Source organism: Sturnira hondurensis, unplaced genomic scaffold (assembly GCF_014824575.4).
Source record: "Sturnira hondurensis isolate 20B ecotype Veracruz unplaced genomic scaffold, ASM1482457v3 Scaffold0005329, whole genome shotgun sequence".
NCBI lineage: Eukaryota > Metazoa > Chordata > Mammalia > Chiroptera > Phyllostomidae > Sturnira > Sturnira hondurensis.
In genome coordinates, this window is record NW_028077960.1 from 4,746,986 (window position 1) to 4,770,489 (window position 23,504).

At 36.9% G+C, this 23,504-nt stretch overlaps 1 protein-coding gene and 1 pseudogene across 7 annotated transcripts in view; both read left to right on the forward strand.

The window, feature by feature from the left end:
- Positions 1–23,504, forward strand: part of MYO9A (myosin IXA) — a 274,015-nt gene that overhangs the window by 30,291 nt on the left and 220,220 nt on the right. For 6 of the 7 annotated variants that reach the window (XM_037047138.1, XM_037047140.1, XM_037047145.1 and 3 more), the window contains exons 1-2: positions 11,047–11,084; positions 18,350–19,260. In XM_037047138.1, the coding sequence (XP_036903033.1) occupies positions 18,421–19,260 (840 nt within the window). In that variant the 5' untranslated portion in view covers positions 11,047–11,084; positions 18,350–18,420. Of the gene's footprint in view, positions 1–11,046; positions 11,085–18,349; positions 19,261–23,504 lie in introns of those variants that run through there. The other variant, XM_037047139.1, reaches the window with a different exon arrangement.
- Positions 3,883–5,188, forward strand: LOC118987792 (keratin, type I cytoskeletal 18-like; annotated as a pseudogene).

The following is a 23,504-nucleotide window of genomic DNA, read 5'->3' on the forward strand; positions in this document are numbered from 1 at the left end:
GCTACAATCATAAATCAAGCACAGAATGGTCACATATGATTTCCATAGTTAAAAATCTATAGGTCATTTTTGTATCCTTATCTGACTGCATTTGCCACTTCCTGAAATACTTCTCTTTCATGACCTTTAGGCTGTTTATCCTCTTCTTCAGTTTCATTTGAGAATGATGATAAGAGTGCTTACCTTCCAAAGTTGTTCTGAGATTTAATGACTTAAATGAATACTTTGGCATTTAATAAGTATTCTGAGGGTTAACCATTATTACTGTTACTACCGGTCTTACTACTATATGCTTTTAAGTCATTAGCTGCTCTATTTTTGACTCTCTTTTCTTTCTCTCCTGGACTGCTTTTATATTGGCAATGAACAGGGCTTGGTCATAGTTCTATCTACAGTCCCTATGAGTTCATCTAGTCTGATGGCTTAAAATGCCAACCACATGTGGATGGTTACCAGATGTGCATTGTCTCTAGCCTTTTCCTCATTGGGTTTTCAGACTATATCCAACTGTTTACATGATATTTCTATTTGCATATTCTGTAGGAATTTTAGACTTACTATTATTAAAGCCACACTAAGTCATTTCCTTCTTCCTCTCAAACGATAGCAAAGACAACACCTACGAATTAACGTAAACAAACCAGTTTTTCCTCTTCCACGTATTAGTAAATAGAATCACTATTTACCCAGTTGCTTTTAGTGAAATAAACCTAGGTTTTGTGTTTGTTTCGTCCTCTAATCTAAATTGGCTATATGGAATAAATTTACTGGAATATTTCAGTGAGTTCGGAATACACACCCAATCTGTCCACTTCTTTCTGCCTCCATTGCTACTGCTCTATCCAACAACTCTCGTCTTTGCCTGGACTAGAACAACCTCCTAATTGGTCTTCCTGCTTCTACTTCTCCCTCCCTCTAATCCATTCTCTTTCAAGCAATTGGAGTAATATCTTAAAAATATAAATCAGGTCATATTACTCCTTGTATCCCAAAGTGAAACAAAATACCCAGAGTCTTTCTGTTACTTTTAGAATAAAATCCCAGATTACAAGGTAGCACACAGTCTAAACCCTTCCTATCTCTGACCTCATTTTACCATATTTCTCTTTGAATACTTTGCTTCAGACACACTAACCTCCTTTTTGTTTCTTATTTTGTCATTTTGTACTACTTACTCCTCTTAGCTTGAAGCATTTCACCCATATGTTAGCAGTTTGTTCCTTCATGTTATATAGGCTTCTTGCTGCCTCGAAGAGGCTTCCTTGAGTGTTACTGATAACTAAAATAAGCATACCTAAGCCCTCTAGTATAATGATAGATGAGCTGCTTCCCACAGGCCAACTCTGGCAGGTGGCCTGTTTTTATACTGTCTGGGAGCTAAAAATGGTTTTTAGATTTTTTAAACATTTAAAAGAGTAAAAGAAAACATGCACAAAAAACTCTGAATATGTGACTGAGGCCTTATGTAACCCACAAAGCCTAAAATACTTACTGTCTGGTTCTTTACAGAAAGAGAACTTACAGATATCCAAAATTACTTTGTTCATTTGTTTCCTTGGTATTTTTTTGTTGTTAGAATGCTTAATTGTTGAAAAGTTTTGGAATGTTGGTTAAGATCTCTCTATTGAAGGAACTGAGCAACAGCAGTTAATAAGATGAACATTAGAATCACTGTTCAAAGGGTAGAGAGGCAGCACAAATAAAAAAATGTAGTTAGGGACAAAGACTAAAGAGTCTGTGGGGACTTCTCCCAAAGTAGACAAGAACAGATGGTCTGTTAAAAGGATCTACTGTTCTCATGACTCTGAAAGCCCCTCAGAATCATTCATGTGGAGGCTTCAAATCTGAGTTTCAAGTATGCTTATGAAACTATTCAGGTGATTAAAGAGTGTGCATATATGAAAAGCTACTAAGTACCTGAAATGTGTAACATTGTGGAAGCATGTGTTCCCTAGGTAAAGTAGTAGAGTGAAAGATATTCCTAGGATTTAAGAATATGGAAAGTGATGTTAAATCTCACAGCATTTTGACGGGCACTTTACAGTCATTGAATATCTATCTTGTCAACAAGATCTCCAAAATACGTTTATGGAGCTCATAAATAGATCAGCCCATAGATGAACTTCCCTAATCTTTTATTCTTATTGGAATCAAAGCAAGAGATGCTCACATGAAAGATAGCTCGAAAAAACTAAAGGAGTAAAAATTTATGAATATGTAAATTAAGAAAAAGATGCCTTTTTCCATATTTACTGCTGAGTTTGATGTATGACTCTACTATCTTGTCATTTTTCATATTCTCCTGTCTACTTCACCAGCCTGATAAGTGGTTCTCGATAACTTACATGATTGCTTATGAATCTCTTTTATATTATTGATTCTATTGAAAGTAGGGATTGTGAGGTATAGCCCTTTGAAATAAGGGTTTCACATATTTATTCAGCAAACATTTTTTTTTGTTTTATCCTCACCTGAGGATGTTTCTTTGTGGGTGAGAGGGTTGAGACAGATAGACATTGATATGAGAAACATCGATTAGTTGCCTTCTGATATGTGCCCTGTCTGGGGATCAAATTCACAACCTGGGTATGTGCCCTGACCGGGAATTGAATCCCCAAATTTTGGTCTACAGGATGATACTCCATCCAACTGACCCACACTAGTGTTCAGCAAATACTTTTTATACTTTTTGAGTTTTTACTGGGTATAGATATTGCGTAGCAGTTAGGAAGACAAAGAAATCGCCCTCAAAAAGCTGTAGACTAGTAAGGGAGAGCAGCAAATATGCACTAAGCAGTTAGATATGCAGTTTTGGAGTTTAGTGGCAAGGCAAAACTGAAACATTACTGCTGCATAGAAGCCTTTCTTAGGGCCACAGTGTACTTCCTGGTCTCCTTTATTACTTACTAGTCTTTATGCTAGAGAAAAACCTAATGTGAGGTATAGTGGGGTCAGACTTGATCTTTACTCTCTAAAAGCTTTTGATTTCATAAGGTAAATATGACATTTACCTTATAAAATGTAATATGAGGCAGTTTATAAAAGGCAAGGTAAATGGTGGTTAAGAACCCCAAATATAGGACTAGACCTAGAAGTGTCCTAGCTGTGACATTTATTGGCCTGTGATCTTAAACATGTGCCAACCTCCATGTTCTTCAATTTCTTGATTTGTAAAATGGGGATGATAATAGTACACATTTAATTAGGGTTGTTATGAGAATTAAATGATGTAAGTGCATAATAAATGCTATATGAGTGTTTGTTGCTGTTCTTCTTAACTACTGTCACGTTTCTCATTTATGTCATAGGTGTAGTATATTGGTTAAGAATTTGGGGTATGGTTCCTAATCCCAGATCATCCACATACTAGTTATTATTATCTTGGGAATATCATATAACCTCTCTAGAATTGGTTTCTTCATCTGTAAATGAGGATAATAGTACACATTTCTTATTAAATGAATTAATATAAAGCACACAGCACAGTTCTAATTATCTGCTCAATAAAGATGCGATGTTTTTCTTTATGCTATAAATGAAATAAAATGTTACAGAATTTCAGAAAAGTGAAGTACTACTTAGTACATGTATTTAGAGTATGGAAACTGAGGGAGAGAGTTCTTTGAAGTACAGTTTTCTTTTCATGAGTACTGTGGAAGGGTGTTTGACAGTGTTGTAGGCATGTATCATTGAGATTGCAAAAGGAACCTAAGACTAAATGACCTAGGAAAAATCACTTATAATTTTGAATTAAAATAGAATTTTTGTATTTTTGTTAAGAATTGTAAGGAATTATAGAATTGTTAGCTTTTCTGTCAAGTAATCTGTTGTATTATAATTATAAGTAAATGCAGCTTCAACCTGGGTCTTGGCTTCTCATCTTCCTCTCTGAACAACATGAGCTTCAGCATACCCTTCAGCTTTTCCACAAGCTACTGGACCCTGGGCTCTGTGTAATGGCCCAGCTACTAGGTCTGGCTGGCCAGCAACACGGCCAGTGTCTACGCTGGTGCCAGGAGCTTGGGATCCCAGATCTCCATGTCCCGCTTCACCAGCACGCAGGGCAGCTGGGGATCCGGGGGCCTGGCTGCAGGGATGGCCGGGGGTCTGGTGGGCATAGGGGGCACCCAGAGTGAGAAGGAGACTATGCAAAGCCTGAATGACTGCCTGGCCTCCTACCTGGAGAGGGTGAGAAGCCTGGAGGTTGATGATTGCAGACTGGAGAGGAAAATCTGGGAACACTTAGAGAAGAAGGGACCCCAGGTCAGAGACTGGGGGCATTATTTTAATACCATTGAGGACCTGAGGGCTCAGATCTTTACAAATTCTGTGGACAGTGCCCGCACCGTTCTGCAGATTGACAGTGCCTAGTCTTGCTGCTGATGACTTCAGAGTTGAGTATGAGATGGAGCTGGCCATGTGCCAGTCTGTGGAGAATGACATCAGTGGGCTCTGAAAGGTCATTGATGACACCAATATCACTCAGCTGCAGCTGGAGACAGATTGAGGCTGTCAAGGAGGAGCTGCTTTTCATGAAGAAGAACCATGAGGAGGAAGTAAATGGTCTACAAAACCAGATTGCCAATTCTGGGTTGACCATGCAGTTGGATGCCCCCATATCTCAAGACCTTGGCAAAATCATGGCAGACATCTTGGCCCAGTGTGACGAGCTGGCTTGGAAGAACTGAGAGGAGCTGGACAAGTACTGGTTCCATCAGATTGAAGAGAGCACCACAGTAGTCACCTCGCAGACTGCTGAGATAGGCACTGCTGAGATGACACTCACGGAGCTGAGATGTATGGTCCAGTCATTGGAAATTGACCTGGACTCACTGAGGCATCTGAAGGCCAGTTTGGAGAAGAGCCCGAGGGAGGTGGAGACATGCTATGCCATGCAGATGGAGCAGCTCAGTGGGATCCTGCTGCACCTGGAGTCAGAGCTGGCTCAGACCCAGGCAGAGGGGCAGCGCCAGGCCCAGGAGTATGAGGCCCTGCTGAACATCAAGGTCAAGCTGGAGGCTGAGATTGGCACCTACCGCAGCCTACTGGAAGAAGGGGAGGACTTCAATCTTGTCGATGCCCTGGACAAGAGCCCCTCTTTACAAACCATCCAGAAGACCATGACTTGCAGGATTGTGGATGGCAGAGTGGTGTCTAAGGTCAACACACCAAAGTTTTGAGGCATTAAAGGCAGCAGAAGGCCAATAAAAAGTTCATTGAAAGATAAAAAAATAATAATTATGAATAAATGTTAGTGGGTTACTATAGAGTAGAACCTTTGTTGAGTAAAACAATATAAACATTTTTTATAGTTTATTAGAATGAGTAAACATGTTGAAGCTTCTGGAATTTTGTTAATTAAATGGATATAAGCACAGGAGTTTCATAAGCACTCCATCCATATTATATTGGTAAATTAAGAAAAAAATCTCACTTAAAAAAACAATGGAAATATAGCTTGAAGAGGGGGAGTTTTTAACTTATTTTAAGCATCATGTTCTGGTTATAGTCTATATGGTGGACTACGTCTTAGTAGAATGGCAAAAGATCAGGTTATTTGGAAATTATGAAAATAATGTAATATTTTAAACATAAATCTTTGGAATAATATTTAAACTAGATATTTTTGTACTTAGTGATTAAAGTGTAATTTTGAGACATTAAAATATTTTCAGTTAGTTTACATTGAATATTATTCTGTATTAGTTTCAGATGTACAGTATAGTAGTTAGAAAATCATGCACTTTATAGAGTTGTCCTCCCAATATTTCAAGCATCCACCTGGCCCTGTACATAGTTATTATGATATTATTGACTGTAAAGTGAAGTTTACAGTGTTATAATCTACATTTTCATGAGTATTCTGTAACTACCAATTTGTACCTTTCAAGCCTTTCACCCCTCTACTCAGTCCCCTAACCCACCTCCCCTTTGATACATGTTTAACTTACACAGGAATAATTGCAATCAACATGTAGATTGATAATCAACATTTATTATATAAATACCATTTTAACATCAAATAACAAATCTCATTAGTTATGCCAAAGTTTTTCTTTTTTGTGTTGAGATACACAGTAAAGTGTGCAAGTCTTCAGTGTTCATAATTTAATTCATAATTATGTGTATATATCAGCTTATCCACCTTCCAGATCAAGATATAAAATGTTTATGAAACTCTATACCACTCCTTTTGTGCTCTGCCTCCATGCCTCACCTTCTCAGAGGGAACCATGCTTCTGAAGTTTATAAATCATAGATTTATTTGTTGTTTGTGAGTTTCATATAAATGGGATAATACCACATGTATCTTTTTGTATCTGGCTTTTATCACTCAACATTATGTGTGTGAAATTTACATTGTTGTATCATCAGGTTTTAAAAAAGATTTTATCTATCTATCTATTTTAGAGAGAGGGGGAGGGAGAGAGAAAGAGAGAGAAACATCGACCGGTTGCCTTTTACATGCACCTGACCAGGGACCTGGCCTACAACCCAGGCATGTGTTCTGATTGGGAATCAAACTGGCAACCGTTGGTTTGTGGACAGTGCCCAATGCACTGAACCACACCAGTCAGGGAAGTTTGTTATTTTTTAATGCCTTATTACTGCATGTATTCCATTTATTAACTTTTATCATTGATGGACATTTTGATTGTTTTCCACTTTGGGCTATTTTTTGAATGACATGGTAGTGAACATTTTTGTACATATATTTTAATGGACATAAACCATTTTCGTGGAGGTTTGGTAGTAGCTCATGGTAATTTTGATTTGCATTTTGTTGATGACTAATGATATTATTAGTCAACTCTTACTGCTTAGTGAACAACTTGAAAATTGCCAGTGTTGTACAGTAGTATTTATTTGTTGGTCATGATCTTGTGGGTCAGCTGGGATAGCCCTGCTTTATATAGCTTATATACTGAGGACTAGTACACTAGATTGAAGCATGTTCTCATGGTGGCAACACAATGCAAAGAGGCATACCTAGCTGGCTAAGTGTATTTCAAGACCTTGTTTACATCGTGTATGCTGGCCTCCCACTCTTCAAACTAAGTCATGTGGCTTAGCCCAAATTCAAGCAGTTGGTGGTATACTTCTCCAACAGACATTAGGAGGTACTGAATATTTTTGAATAATCTAATCTGTAACAGATGTTGAGTTCTTTTTCATCATATCCTTATTGGTCATTTAGACATCCTCTTTTCTTCAGAGCCACTCTTCCATATATATTTCTTGGCATGCTTACTATATCAGTGACCTTAATTACTTCCATAGAAAGAACTTTGATTACTTGCTCATTTCAAATTATTGTTGAAAATAGCTCTTACAGGAAGTCAGATAATGAAAATTGATGAGAAAGTCAGTAGGAAAAGGAAAAAAGCTGTGGATACCTCTGATGAAAAAGATTGCCACTCTTTAGTGGGGAAGTCAGACAATAAACAAAAAACAAATCTATGTAGTGCATCAAACTCTTGAGAAGACTCATAGATAGCAGGGTGACAGCTAAGGGGTGGAGGAATTGAGTAAAAAGGAAAAAGGACTCATGGACATGGACAACAGTGTGATGATTGTGGGGAGCAGGAGGGTGTAAGAGGACCAAACTAATAAAAAATACAGTAAGGAATTATCAAATAAAAATAAATTAATAAAATGCATGGCAAAAAAATTAGGATTAGGAAGGTAGAGTCACGAAAGAGGGTTATTTCAGGTACGGTAGTAAAGAAAAGCCTCACTAAACAGTTGGCATTTGAACAGAGACCTGAGTGTTATAAAAGGTCCAGGCAGAGAGAGCAGGAAGTGTGAAGGTCCTGAAGCAGGACTAAGCTTAAACACAGATACAAAAGACCAATGAAGCTGGAGTGTTGTGAGGGAAAGATGAAGTTAAGTCACAGTAAGAGGTTTCACTTTTACTGTATTTTTTGAACTATAAGACGTACTTCCCCCCAAATCTGGGAGGAGGAGGGGGTGCGTCTTATAGTCTGAATGTAGCTCACCTGGCTTGCTGTGGCGGGGCATGGTGGCAATGGTGGAGTGGGGTCACCACTGCAGGAAGCCAGCAGCAGCAGGAGTGGGGTGTTGCTGCAGGCCCTGTTCTGGGAGGAGGGGTGTCCCTGTGGTGTGAAGCAAGGGAGGCAGGAGTGGAGTTCCCACTGTGGCATATTATAGTGCTAGGGAGGAGAGTACAGATAGTGCAGGCATGTTAGGAGAAGAAAGCCTTCAGCACCTGCGTGTGCCTCCATCACGTGACTGGCGTGTCCCCCATTAACATTAACATAGGCAAATTCCACTGCAGGGTCAGGCCCTGCAGCTGTTACAAAACTACAGCTTCCATCATGCTTGGACAGGTTGGGATGATCGGAGCTGTAATTTGGCAACAGCTGCAGAGCCACAGAGGTTGTGCAAAAGTGCTGTCCCCATGCAAGAATGTTGCACAACTGTGGCCCTGCAACAGCAGATCTCCCCCATGATAGTATCAGCAGCAGGTCCCCCCATGACAGTGCATCATCCACTGATGGTCACAGCTACAGAGCCCCCATAACTGTGAAGGACACAGTGCTAATAGTTCTGTCATTACTGTATTTTGTTGTAGAAAGATATGATAGCATATTGTAGTCTCCTGCTGAATCTACCGAAATTGTGGAAAGATGTCAAAGCAGAAAAGGATTTCATATAAAATTGCTTTTAAACTGGAGGTAGTAAAGTATGCTAAAGAACATGGGAACAGCAGCAGAGAGACACTTTGGGCCACCTCCAACTGAAACAATGATACGGAATGGAGGAAACAGGAGGATCAACTGCAAAAAACAGACAAAACAAAACAATGTTTTTGTGGGCATGCTGCAAAATGGCCACAGTTAGAAGTGGATATGAAAGAGTGGGGCACACGTCACAGAAACAATGGCTTTTCTGTATCTACAGAAACGATCATATATGAAGCCAAACGTCCTGCTGCAGAGAAAGGCATTGAGGATTTCACTGGGTCGCCATCATGGTGCCACAGATTTATGAAGAGATGTGGCCTCTCTGTGTGCACCAAAACTAGGGTTGCACAAACAATGCCTATGGAATATGAATCCAAGATTGTGTCTTTTCACAAATTTGTACTGGATGCAAAAAAGAAAAATGGATTTGAAATAAGCCAGATTGGGAACATGGATGAAGTCCCATTAATCTTTGATGTTCCATCAAGCAAGACTGTTGATGTGAAAGATGCCAAAACCTTAACCGTGAAAACCTCAGGGCATGATAAAACCCATTACACGGTTGTATTGTCTTGCTGTTCAGATGGCACCAAACTGCCACCAATGCTGATTTTCAAGAGAAAAACATGCCGAAAGAGGCATTCCCAAGGGGAGTTGTTGTTCATGTTCATGACAAAGGATGGATGGACGAAAATGGCATGAAGACATGGATAGAAAAAGTGTGGTCCAAACGTCCTGGAGGGCTTCTGAAAAAACCTGTTCTATTAGTGCTTGACCAATTTAGGTCACATATCAATGAAGCCACACACACAAAAAAAGATTTAAAAAAGAGAAAACCCATCTAGCCATAATTCCTGGGGGGCTTACCTGCTAGTTGCAAACTTTGGGCGTTTCCATCAAAAAGGCATTTAAAGTTTTCATGAGAGAAGAGTGGAACAAATGGATGGCTGCTGGAAACCATGATCTGACACCAACTGGACCAACGAAGAGGCCCACGATGACCCCAGTTTGTGAGTGGGTGAAAACCTCATGGCAGTCAGTTAAGGATGAAACTGTTGTGAGGTCCTTCAAAAAATGTGGCATCAGCAATGCCTTAGATGGCTCTGAAGATGACATCCTCTATGAACAGAGTGAAGACAGTGATACTAGTGATTCTGAGGAACTGAGCTTCGTAAATGTGGACAGCAGTGACGAGGAGTGCTTGGGGTTCCCTGATGATTAGAGAAGTTTATGTACTTAAAGCTTAAAGTCAGTAATAATGGTTGTTAATGCTGCTCTTGAGTTCTGTTTGCATCTACATTGGTGGAATATTATGTTATTTATGTTATTAAATATTTTCCCACATTTTGTGCTTGAAATTTTTTTTCCTATTTTCCTTCTCTAAAATCTAGGTGTGTCTTATGGTCCGAAAAATACGGTATTTGTGTTATGGAGAGCAGCTGAAGGTTGTGATGTGTTTTGACTTACTGTTAAAAGGCTGACACTGTCTGTAGTGGAGCCATGATAGAAGCAGGGAATATCACATTCTTTCACTAATTCAGATGAGAGAGCAGTGGTAGAGATGGGAATGGTTAAAAAAAGGGTTAGATTCAGGATATATTTTAAGGGCAGACCAATTATTATTTACTGATGGATTGACTATAAGGAGAATGTCCTTACAGAATTTCTTACAGGGTAGGGGATGGGAAAATTTTATAGTAAAGCATTAGTCAGGGTAGACTAACTGCTGTAACTAAACAACTCCCAAATATCATTGGTGCAACACAATAAAATTTTATTTTTTATTTACATCACAGTCCAAAGTAAGTGAATGGAAGTGGATAATGGGGAGGCGTTCTTCTCCATGTGGTCATTTTGGGCCCAGGGTCCTTCCATCTAGTGGCTCTGTATTCCTTAGGACCTTAGAGCTTTCCCCTGGATCATCTCCATTGTTTCAGCAGAGAAAGAAAAGCAGTTCCCTTTTTAGGGGCTTTTACTGGCTCAGCCTGAAAGGGTTGTTCACCCTTGTGCATATATTATTGGCTTTGGACTTGGTTACATGACCACATGTAACTTAAGTGCAAGGAAGCTTGGAAAATAAAGTCTAGGTACATACCTAGAAGAGGAGGAAATGGCTTTGTAAGACTATTTAGGGACTTTTGAAAAACAGTCATTACAAAAACACACAGTTTGTAGTGTTTAAAAATATAAATATTTACATAAGTAAGTTGCACATACTTAAAAAAGTTTTTTTTAATCCTCACCTGAGGACAATATTTTCATTGCTTTTCAGAGAGAGAGAGAGGAAGGGAGAAAGAGAAACGTTGATTCGAGAGAGAAGTACTAATTGGTTGCCTCCCATACGTGCCTGAACTGGGGACTGAACCTGCAATCTAGGTATGTGCCCTGACTGGGAATTGAACCCACAACCTTTTGGTTATGGGATGGCACTCAAGCCAACTGAGCCACACTGGCTAGGGCAATAAGTTGCATATATATATTTGTATATGTGATTATATGTCATTATGGTAATAACTATATTTATTTGTAGAACATTTAAATTGTAAGTATTAAAATAGTGAAGAAAAGTGAATATTAGCTCTTGAACACCACTTTCCCAGAGTTGTTTTGTAAAGTAAGTTCAAAATGTTTAATAGCTTTCTCCCCATGAAATTTATAGCTATAATGAAATCACTGTTGTCTTCCATAGGTGGACATTGTTTCATCCTTTTAACTGAATTTCTAATTTAAAGGAAACTGTAATTTCCAACTTTGTTTTCTTTCTTCACCATAGTTTTCCTCTATAATTAGTCTCTTCTAACTTAGTCCAGTGAATAACATCATAAGCTGACCTATTCTGAACCACACCCTATCGACCACAGCAACTGTCCACCACATTGTTTCCCTCTGTTAACATATACTTTTGAAATAACTACTTTGGGATAGAGAATAAAAAGAATAATTTTCTTCATAAAAGCTTCAGGAATGTCTGATTATTATGTAAGTGCCAGTAATGTGCTAATTCTTTGTATGCATAGTTTTGTTTTCACATTTATTGCCATATTATTACCGAATAATCTCCTTCTCCCCGTTGATTTGAAATGCCACTTTTTATCACAAATTTCATAGATTTTTTTTTTGTTCTTTAAGCCTTAATATTCTGACTGGAAAGGTAATGTTCCCTCTCTTAGAGAGTTGCTGTTCAACTCAAATGAGGTATTGCACTTCAAACTTATTTTTGGTGAAAACTATAAAAGGAAATTTTGAAGATTTCTCAAAAGCCTAATATTTGTGTGTGTGTGAGTCTCTCTCTCTCTCTCTCTCTCTCTCTATATATATATATATATATATGGATACCATTTTGTATTTTGTGGTTTTTCATTTGGTATTATATTGCATATCCCTTGCCACGTTTCTTCCTAGTTGGTTATCCAACTCTGTTTAATTCTTTAGTTTAAATAGTGAATTTGGATATCATGGAGGTACTGCCTTATTTGAATCTGTTTGATTTTTCATGTTTGGATAGCAAATAGCATGATAATGAAGGGAGTATGTACAAGTTTATTCAAATATGTTTGGTTCCTGAGTTTAGAGTGAGATTTTTTGATATCAGGAATTTGGATAACAAAGGATACCTATAGTCTCAAAGGGTATAGTTCTGAAATGCTACCTATTGTAGTGGGTTCTTTTTTTTTTTTAAGACTTTATTTATTTTTAGTCAGAGGGGAGGGGAGGGATAAAGAGAGGGAAAGAAACATCAGTGAGTGGTTGTCTTTCGCTTGCCGTCACTGGGAACCAGGCCCGTAACCCAGGCACGTGCCCTGACTGGGAATTGAACTGCAGGCCCTTTGGTTTGTAGGCAGGCAGCACTCAGTCTACTGAGCCACATCAGCCAGGGCTGTAGTGGTTTTTTTTGATTATAGAGGACAGAAACCAAACTCACAGTGACTCACAGCATAAAAGGGAATTGTTTAGTACATTTAACAAGGAAGTTCAGTGGTTGAGTGTATTTGAGGCATAGCTGCTCTCAATGGCTCAAAACAGTTTTGATAAGGTTTTGCCATGTGTTCATTCTCTTTTACTACAGAGAAGCTTTTTAAATGCATTCAGGGAAGATAGCTGCCAACAAATCCTAAGTTTACAGTAGTTCCTCCTTATCTATGGGGCATATGTTTCAAGACCCCCCAGTGGATGCCTTAAACCACTTTACTCATCCTTTGTATGATGATGTAAAATAATATGTTGCCTATATGATGAGATGAAATGAGATGAATGATGTAGGCATTGTGACATAATGTGAGGCTTTTTTGACTTTATGTCAGAAAAAGGATTATCTGCTTTGGGTGATCCTGGGTAATAGAGTCCTGAGATATTAAGTAACTAATGGTTGGGTAGCTTATATAGTGGGAATACACTGGACAAAAGGATGATTCATGACCTGGGCCAGACAGAGTGGGATGGTATAAACTTTTATCACACTACTCAGAATGACACACAATTTAAAACTTAAGAATTAGTTACTTCTGAATTTTCCATTTAACAGTTTTGGACAGTGGTTGACTGTGGTAACTAAAACCTCAGAAAATGAAACTGTATGGAGTGGGGTGACAAATGTACATGTTTTTAGATTAGCAGCTCACCTAGAAAAAAAATTCCTTTCCTAATAGTTGTAGCAAAGTTCCAGTATAGTGAGCACCACTGTTGCTAGGGGGAATGGAATAAACTGACTAGGCCTGGGTCACAACTGATATGACCCTTCTACCTTAACTGGGGCATAAGTTTAATACAAATAACAAAGGAGGAGAAATAGTTCTTCAAAGGAAAACACAGAAGGGATAGATTACCTACTGGGCAGACTAAATTGATAGTCGTTCATGGACATGTACTACAGTGTGTCATATGGTAACTTATTTCTTCCATCACCTTTTCTTTAGTTGAAATACTACAAAATGTTTTTTCTTTGTGCACCTTTGGCTTTGACATACTACATGTAAAAGGGGGCTCTTATATCATATCTAGTGATGATCAGCTGATGTGTACTCTTGTCACATCTGATCTGAAAAACTGTTTTTCAACCCATTATTTTTTCCCCAAGAAGAGATAGTGAAAGGTACTACCTGTCTATGTTTTAAAAAAATCTTTATTTGAGAACTTTTATTTTTCCATACTTTTTAGAGAGAGAGGAAGCAGGGGTTGGGGGGAAGAGAGAAAGAAACATCAGTGTGAGAGAGAAACTCGATTGGTAGCCTTCTCATATTTGCCCTGACTGGGGATTGAACCTGCAATCTGGGTATGTGCTTTGACTGGGAATTGAAATTATGACTCTCTGGTCTATGGGATGACACTCCAACCAACTGAGCAATACTGGCCAGGGCTTGTCTACTTTTGACCTAAATCTCATTTAGTCTTGCTTACCAAACAACCTTGGATTATAAGTTAGACCTTTCCTTTCTTAAGTTTTCAGTATCTACTTCTAAGCTTAATTCTGTTTATAGCCCCAAAGATGTGTTCCCAAGCCCTTAACATTTTACTCATATGTCTCTTTCATTTATAGAATATTTACTCAATATCGGCTAGTCAACTTACTTGCCAGTCTATCACTTTCTTTAATTTATAGTCTTTTTCTGTTTCCTACTTTTCAGGGTCACCAGTGATATCCAGAGACCATTGTCTCACATCTAAACCTAGAATTACAGTACATAAGAGCTAAAAAGGACCTGATAGACATTTACTCAATTTTCTTCTTCTATTTTGCTTGATGTTATTATGGATTATACTGACTTTTCTTTTGGCTAGAATTTATATGGTACATATTCTCTTTTTTTCTTTTTGATTCTCTTTCTTCATATTACAAATGTGTGTCTGTTGAAAACAGCATATAAATTTTAAAAATGTGGTCTGACAATCTTTGTCTTTTAGTGGTAGTATTTACACTTAATATAGTAACATAATATTTTGTTTGCTTTCCACTTGTTCTGTCTTTCTAACCCTTCCTGTTCTTGCTTTGTTTTTTGAATTGATTATTTATCATTCCACTTGTTCTCTGTATTGGGAAGTTATACTTTTTTTTCTATTTTTAGTAGTTACCCTGGAATAGGGGTTGGCAAATTTTTAAAGCTACATGGTAAATATTTTTGGCTCTGTGAACCATATGGTCTCTGTCACAACTACTCAGTTCTGCCATTGTAATGCAGAATATCTATAGATAATAGGTAACTATAATTATAGATAAAGGATTAGTAAATAATTGAGATAGAAGAGCACTGAACTTCCAGGCAAGATGGAGGCGTAGGTGGAAATATTGTACCTCCTCACACAAACAAATTTAAGGACAACAAAGATTTAGAAACAAAAACACAACCAAAACAGACAGAAAATTGAACTGTACCAAAGTCTGACAACAATGAAGCATTCCTCCAGACTGGTGGAGTCAGCGGCCAGTGGATCTGGGCGTGGGGACGAAACTAGCAAACCTAGTAAGGCTTGCAAGGAGGCTGGCTGACCGCAGACACACATTCCTGCGCAGATAAACCAGGCAAAAGAAATGGGCAGTGAGACAGACCGTGCAACCCAGGGCCCCAGTGTTGGGAAATAAAGCCTAAAAGCACCCATTGGAAAAACTTTTGGGGGTTGAGGTGCCGAGAGGATATCCTTACTGTTACTTCAGGACAGATCTGATTTGAATGGACTAACTGTAAGAAAAATACTTACGAGATAACTGGGGAAATCGAACACTGACTAGGAATATTAAAAATTGTTAATTTTTGAAGATGCAATTAATGATATTGTAATTGTGTTTTTAAAAAGTAGTAAATAGTGGGTTCTTGGTAAATGTATGAAAGACAAAAGTTCTTCTATGAAAAAGTGCTCCTGTAAAGCTGAATTCTCAAACAAATTAAACCATCTGATGCTGAGAAAGATAACAAAATAAAGTCAACAGTCAAGAGAATAGTTTACTCTTGATGACATTAGAATATTAGCTTGGAAAATACCTAATTGTATAGTTAGGATTTTCAAGGAGATGAGTGAATAAATAATATTTCTTAAATTAAAACAATTATGGAATTTAACTAGAGAGAAAAAAGATCAGGTAGATATGAAAATGAAGGAAACCTCAGAAGTGAAAAATAGTATAATTCAAAAAAACAACATTGTTCATGCATGGGAAGTCAGTAGGATGTCTGTTTTTTTTTTCAATATTAATCTAAAAAAATCAGTGCAGTATCAAACTGCCAAATGGTTATTTCATGGTAATTGACATGTTGCTTTTAAAATTGTTATGGCAGAGTAAATAGTGAAAGTAACATTAAAGAAGAACAAATAGAGGCAACTTGCCCTCTAGATTTCAAAACTTACTGTATGGCTATAATAATAGGAATAATTATTATCTTGGCTGAAACTCAAGATACTTTTACTAGTAAGGGGGCAGAGAATCCTGAGTTCTTTCTATGCTGGCTGTGAAATAGTTGATACATTTTGGAGAATTTTTTTTAATAGCTAGTAAGGTTGAAGATGCTTAAAACCCAGTAGTTCTGCTTTTAGGTATGAAGCCCAGAGAAATTCTGTCAAAGGCACATGAAGAGACATGTATGAGAATGGGAACATAGCTTTAATAGTGTAATATTGGAAACCTAAGTGTTCACTAGAAAGAGTGATAAATTGTGGCATAATCATATAATGGGATTTAAAAAACTTTATTTTTAGAGCAGTTTTAGGTTGACAGTGTAATTGAACAGAAGGCACAGAGATTTCCCATATATCCTATCTGCCTGTACACGTGCATAGCCTCCTCCATTATCAACAGCCCCCAGCAGAGTAGAACTTTGCTACAGTTAGTGAACCTACATACAATGGCTTATTATTTGATAGTTAATGAACTTTACATGTATCAGCATTTATAAATAGAAAAGGCATTATTTAAAGTGAGATACAGATTATTTGGTATGACATCATTTTTAAACCTCTAAATCTGAAACAGTATTATCTATAATTTATTGAGACTAACATATGTTTTCAAAATATAAAAAAAAGTATGTGAGTAATACCAACCTCAGGATAGTGGTTGCTTCTGCAGAGCAAAGGAAGGAACTGTAACTGTATCTTTAATACTGTATTTATAAATGATCTGGATCAATTACAGCAATTTTCAAACTTGTGGAAATTGAGTGGTAGATATGTGGCTGTTTTTAATATGTTCTATAATCTCTACATTTGAAAAATCATCTAAGATAAAAAAGGAATTTCTAAATTAGAGGACTTTTACAAGTATGTAAGAGTATGAGAGAAGTAACTGAAGGTACTTTAAAAAATAACATAGCATCTTTATATGTTGAGAGATGAAATATGTGAAAAGAGAGATTGGTAACACATGAAAGTGGTTTTTGATGGTACTAGTTACTGATGGAGATATTAAGAAATGGATTTTATGAGTTCTGGAAAGGATGTGGCACATATTCCCTCTGCAGACAGAAATGGAATAACAGATGAAATGAAAAGAGGAATGCATTTCGAGTTGGAGAGTCATTTAAAGGAAATCACTATTTCCTTAGATGTAAAAGTTGAATTCATTTTTCTAGAGGTTGGAAGGATATGCAGAATACTTGTAAGGAGTGAAATAGGGTTAGATTTAAAAAAGTAGTATTAAAGGAAAAGGGAAGATTGAATAAAATTTGTAATGGTATCTAATTGTATACTTTTGTCAGTTTTGTTTGGCAAACCAGGAGCAGGAGGATTTTGTTGCCCCCTTCACCTTTCTGCCTTTGGGAAGGTGGAGAGTCAAGAGTGTAGATGTCCTTGAAAATACATCTCTTCTACAGCAAGCAGGTTTTTGTCATCTCTTGGTTAATTAAAATAGTTTAGTTTCTCTCTGATGTCAACTTGCTGTTTTAATTTCTGTAAAGTTTTGCTCCATCAGTGGCAGTTTTGTGGTTTCTGCATTATTCATAAGAGCTTTTCAGTGTAGGATGATGGGATTAGTGTGATTATTCTGTCCATTTTAGTATTCAGAGAGGCTCTTCAGATGTAAAGAAAGAGCTTGATTTGAATCTCAGGTATCTTAGAAACATTTGCAATTGTAGAAGATAAAATAATTTTTATTTGTAGTCCTTGGATTTGGAATTATTAATATAGTAAAACACTGAAACAATTTTTGACAGGTTACTGTTTTAGAAAGTGCCTACCTTTGGGTAATAAAATAACATGGTCTCAATGAGACCATTTCAAGACTCTTCCTCCTGAGCACCCTTCTAGTTGCTAGATGGGATGCTGCCCAAGTCATGAATGACTTAATAAAGCCAAGTAGATCTTAAAAAAAAATACTGAAGCCCTGGCTGGTGTAGCTCAGTGGATTGAGTGCGGGCCTGCGAACCACATGATCGAGGTTCGATTCCCAGTCAGGGCACATGCCTGGGTTGCAGACCAGTTCTCGGCAGGGGACTCACGAGAGGCAACCATACATTGATATTTCTCTCCTTCTCTCCTTCCCTTCTCCTCTAAAGATGAATAAACAAATAGAAAAAAAATACTGAGATTTTCCATACTGAGATTTAGGATTTTATGTTCTGCAAGATGTAATCAACACAATTACTAAGACTTTCTTGAGCCTCAGAAAGCAGTGATTATGTAATATGGCTTCTAAGTGTTTCACATATTTTATCTTACAGTTCTTTTGCCATGAAAATGGTGTGGACAGTCTTGAACATGTACTATTCATGCTGATGGGACAAGATCCAATATGAATATAAATGATGGAGGAAGACGACGCTTTGAGGATAATGAACATACATTACATATATATCCCGGCACAATCTCAGAAGGGACAATCTACTGTCCAATTCCTGCCAGAAAAAATTCCACAGCTGCTGAGGTGATTGACTCTCTTATAAACAGACTTCATCTTGACAAAACAAAATGTTATGTTCTAGCAGAGGTAAAGGAATTTGGTGGAGAAGAATGGATACTCAATCCAACAGACTGTCCTGTTCAGCGAATGATGTTGTGGCCCCGATTGGCTCTGGAGAATCGCCTAAGTGGAGAGGACTACCGCTTTCTTCTGAGAGAAAAAAACCTTGATGGATCAATCCATTATGGTAGTCTTCAGTCATGGCTACGGGTAACAGAAGAACGTCGCAGGATGATGGAACGGGGTTTTCTTCCACAGCCTCAGCAGAAAGACTTTGATGATTTATGTAGCTTACCTGATTTGAATGAGAAAACTCTCTTAGAAAACCTACGAAATCGCTTTAAGCATGAAAAAATTTATACCTATGTTGGCAGTATTCTAATAGTGATTAACCCATTCAAGTTTCTTCCTATTTATAACCCCAAATATGTCAAAATGTATGATAACCACCAGTTGGGAAAACTTGAGCCTCACATTTATGCTGTGGCTGATGTAGCTTATCATACTATGCTTCAGCGAAAAAAGAATCAGTGCATTGTGATTTCAGGAGAGAGTGGTTCCGGCAAGACTCAAAGCACAAACTTTCTTATTCACCACCTTACTGCTCTCAGTCAGAAAGGATTTGCCAGCGGAGTGGAACAAATTATTCTTGGAGCTGGACCAGTACTTGAGGTATGTAGAAATACTTTTCTTCTAAACATGTCTTTAAAAATTTTTTTAAACAGTGGTAAATGTGAGAAAATGAAATGAAACTTAATAGAAGTAACCAAGGAAAACTGGAAGATGAAACAGAGAAAGGCAGTGTGGAAGATTGAAGAGTGTGATAGTAGCAATATTTTTTTCTAAGGGCTTCTTTGGGTCATAGCGTTGTAATATAAAGAGATGATGAGTGTCATATATTTATTCCCCGTAAAGGGAGATAGCAAGGGCAAAAACTCCTGTATGTAATAGGGTTGTGGAAGTAGGTGGCTGGGTAAAATATTCTTGTTAATATAGGTGTGTGTTGGCAACCTTAACATCTGAGCCTAACATTAAAATTCTAAGGGTTCACTTTTGAAAATGTAGAGAATATGGGGAAATTTGTTGTAGTTCTGTAATGTTTTAGAAGTAATACTATCATGGGTAGAAAGGAAAGAAAATATCCTATTTTTGTTTTAGGACTGAAAGAAAAAAGTAATATTACTTGGTTTTTAAAGAGAGACTTTGTGAGGTACAGTGAATTGAATATATTTAAAGTGTATAATTTGGTAACTTATGGCATAGTATTTATCCATTAAACCACTACCACAGTCAAGAAACTGACCGTATCTATTATCCTTAATGTTTTCTCTTTTCATAATATCTCTTATAAACAATACTCACTCATCTACAAAAAACCACTAATGTAGTTTCTGTTACTATAGATTACTTTGTATTTTCCACAATTTTATATAAATGGAATTATATAATTATATATACTACATATGCTCCTTTATGTTTGACTTCTCTCACTCAATGTAATTATTTTAAGATTTATCCATGTAGTGTATATCAATAATTTGTTTCGTTGATAAGGTAGTATTTTACTGTATGGGCACACCACATTTTGTTTATTTGTTCACCTGTTGATAGACATTTAGGTTGTTTCCAGTTTTTGGCTTTTACACACAAAGCTATGTATAAGATCTTTGGGCATATAATTTTCTTTCTCTTGGTTGAATACCTAAGAGTGGAATGACTGGGTCATATGATAGATATGAAACAATCAACAATATTTGTTGATAGTTTACTGTGCAGAAGCTTTTGATTTTGTGTAGTCTCACTTGTTTATTTTCACTTTCGGTGTCAAATCCAATAAATTTTTGCCAAGACCCATGTCTTATCCCCATGTTTTGTTATAGAAGTTTTATGTTTTTAGGGCTTATTACATTCAAGTCTTTAATCCATTTTAAGTTGATTTTTGTGTATGATCTTACGTAGGGCTCTAGTTCCAGTCTTTTTCAAGAGGCTGTTCAGTTTTCCCAGCACCTTTTTCCCCATTGTATATTCTTGGCTCTTTTGTTATAAGTTAGTTGACTGTACATGAATGGATTTATTTCTGTTTCACTGCTCTATATGTCTGTATTTATGCCAGTACCATATTGTTCTGATTGTTATAGCTTTATAATATAATTCGAAACTATGATGAGTGTGATGGTGGCAATATTTATATATAAGACATGTGAAGTCTTCATCTTTGTTCTTCTTTCTCAAGATTGTGTTTTTTATTTGGGGTCTATTGTGACATACAAATTTTAGAATTTTTTCCTATTTCTATGTGAAAAATGCCATTGGAATTTTGATGGGAATTGTGGTGAACCTGTATATTGTTTTGGGTAGTATGGACTTTTAACAATACTAATTCTTTAAGTCCATGAGCATGGAATATATTTCCTTTTATTTGTTGTCTTCAGTTTCTTTCATTAATGCCTTAGAGTTTTAATTGTACAGATCTTTCACCTTTTTGGTGAAATTTCTCCCAGATTTAATCCTCTTTTAATGGTATCTTTTGAAGAGCAGAATTTAAATTTTGGTAAGGTACAATTTAGCCACTTTTTTTCTTTCTTTTCTAAAAAGTATATTGTATTGATTATGCTATTACAGTTTTCTCAATCCCCCCCTTTATCTCCCCCTGCCCTGCACCCCACAACCCTCCAGCCTTCCCCCATCTTAGTTTATGTCCATGGGTTGTACATATAATAAGTTCTCTGACTTCTCTGTTTCCTATACCATTCTTAACCTCCCCCTGTCTATTTTATGCCTACCCATTATGCTTCTTATTCCCTGTACCTTTACCCCATTCTCCCCCACCCCCTCCCCACTGAAAACCCTCCGTGTAATGTCCATTTCTCTGATTCTGTTCCTGTTCTAGTTGTTTGCTTAGTTTTTATTTTGTTTTCTGTTTTTTTTAAAGATTCAGTTGTTGATAGTTGTGAGTTGATGGGGTATTCCCCAATCACTAGTTTCATTGTATACTTTAGAATAATTTTTGAAATTAGATAGTTTTTTTTGTACATGTGCTGCCTAAGTGAGCACATGCCTGTTTTTTTTCTTTTGAAGAGTTGTTTGACTAGAATAGCTTCTTTGCATTTTTATATGAATTTTAGAAATAAGTCATCAATTTCCCCATAAAAGCCTTTTGGGATTTTCATTGGGATAACATTGAATCTTTAGTTCAGTTTGGGGAGATTGCACATGGTAACAATATTAAGTCATCTGACCCATGAAGAAGTTTGTTTCCCGATTTACTAAGATCTTTTGTAATTTCTCTCATCAGTTTGTTGTCTTTTACATCTTTGGTAATCTGTATCTTAATTTTCCATAAATTAAAAAAATTAAAAAATGTGCAATTGTTACTACCTGGCATATAGAAAAGTTGATACTGGTATATTGATATTGTATTCTACAACTTGATGAGATACAAATATTAGTTCTTTTATTTATTTATTTATTTATTTATTTTAGTTTCCATTGGATTTTCTATATAGGAAATAGTGTTTGTGAATAAAAGGACAGTTTTATTTCTTCCTTCCAATCTGAATGTCTTTTTTCCTTGCAGATTTTACTGGCTACTTTAATATTCTATTGAATAGGAAAGGTGAAAGCAACATTCTTATCTTGGAAAGTATTCAGTCCTAAAATATTAATGTGATGGTAGCTGTTGGTTTTTTGTAGATACTCATTATTAGATTGAGGTCATTTCCTTTAATTGCTACTTTGATGTTTGATTTTTTTCGTCAAATGCTTTTTCTGTGTCTGTTGAGGTGGTCATATGGTTTTAATTTTTTAACTTTTAATTTTTAAAATGTAATCTTTATTGTGTTTTTCCCATTACCATTTAATCCCCTTATTATACCCATTCCCACAGCAGTCACCACACTGTTGTCCATGTCCATGAGTCTTTTTTCCTTTTTACCTAGTCCTTCTATCCCCTAACCATCTCCTCTGCCCACTGTCATCCTGCTCTCCTAGATGGTCATACGGGTTTATTAATATGGTAAATTACAGTGATGGATTTTTTTGATATCCTCAATTTAATGTTTTATTTCTCTTTTTGTTAATTGACAATCCGAATATACCAATTTTTGTGACTAAATCTCTCCCAACTGTCTGTGTTAGGTCTGATGTCAAATATTTGTCTTCCTGATTTAACTTTTTATTATTTTTATTATTTTTATTTTTTAATATATTTTATTGATTATACCATTACAGTTGTTCCATTCTCCCCCTTCATTCCCCTCCACCCGCACACTCCCTCCCCCACTATTCTCCCCCCCTTAGTTTATAACCACGTGTCTCAATTTCTTTAGATTCTATATTTCCCCCACTATTGTCACCCTTCCCCCTATCTATTTTCTACCTACCATCTATGCTATTTTCTGTGCCTTCTCCCCCCTTCTCCCCCTCCTACCCCCCTGTTTCTAACCCTCCATGTGTTCTTCATTTCTATGGTTCCACTCCTGATCTAGCTGTCCTCTTGGTTTGCTTTTGTTTTAGGTGTGGTTGTTAATAACTGTGTGTTTGCTGTCCTTTCACTGTTAATAATTTTCATCATCTTTTTCTTATATAAGTCCCTTTAGCATTTCATATAATAAGGGCTTGGTGATGATGAACTCCTTGAACTTGACCTTATCTGAGAAGCACTTTATCTGTCCTTCCATTCTAAATGAAAGTTTTGCTGGATAAAGCAATCTTGGCTGTAGGTCTTTGGATGTCATGACTTGGAATACTTCTTTCCAGCCCCTTCTTGCCTGTAAGGTCTCTTTTGAGAAATCCGCTGACAGTCTGATGGGTACTCCTTTGTAGGTGACTGTCCCCTTATCCCTTGATGCTTCTAGGATTCTCTCCTTCATTTTGGTCTTGGCTAATGTAATTATGATGTGCCTTGGTGTGTTCCT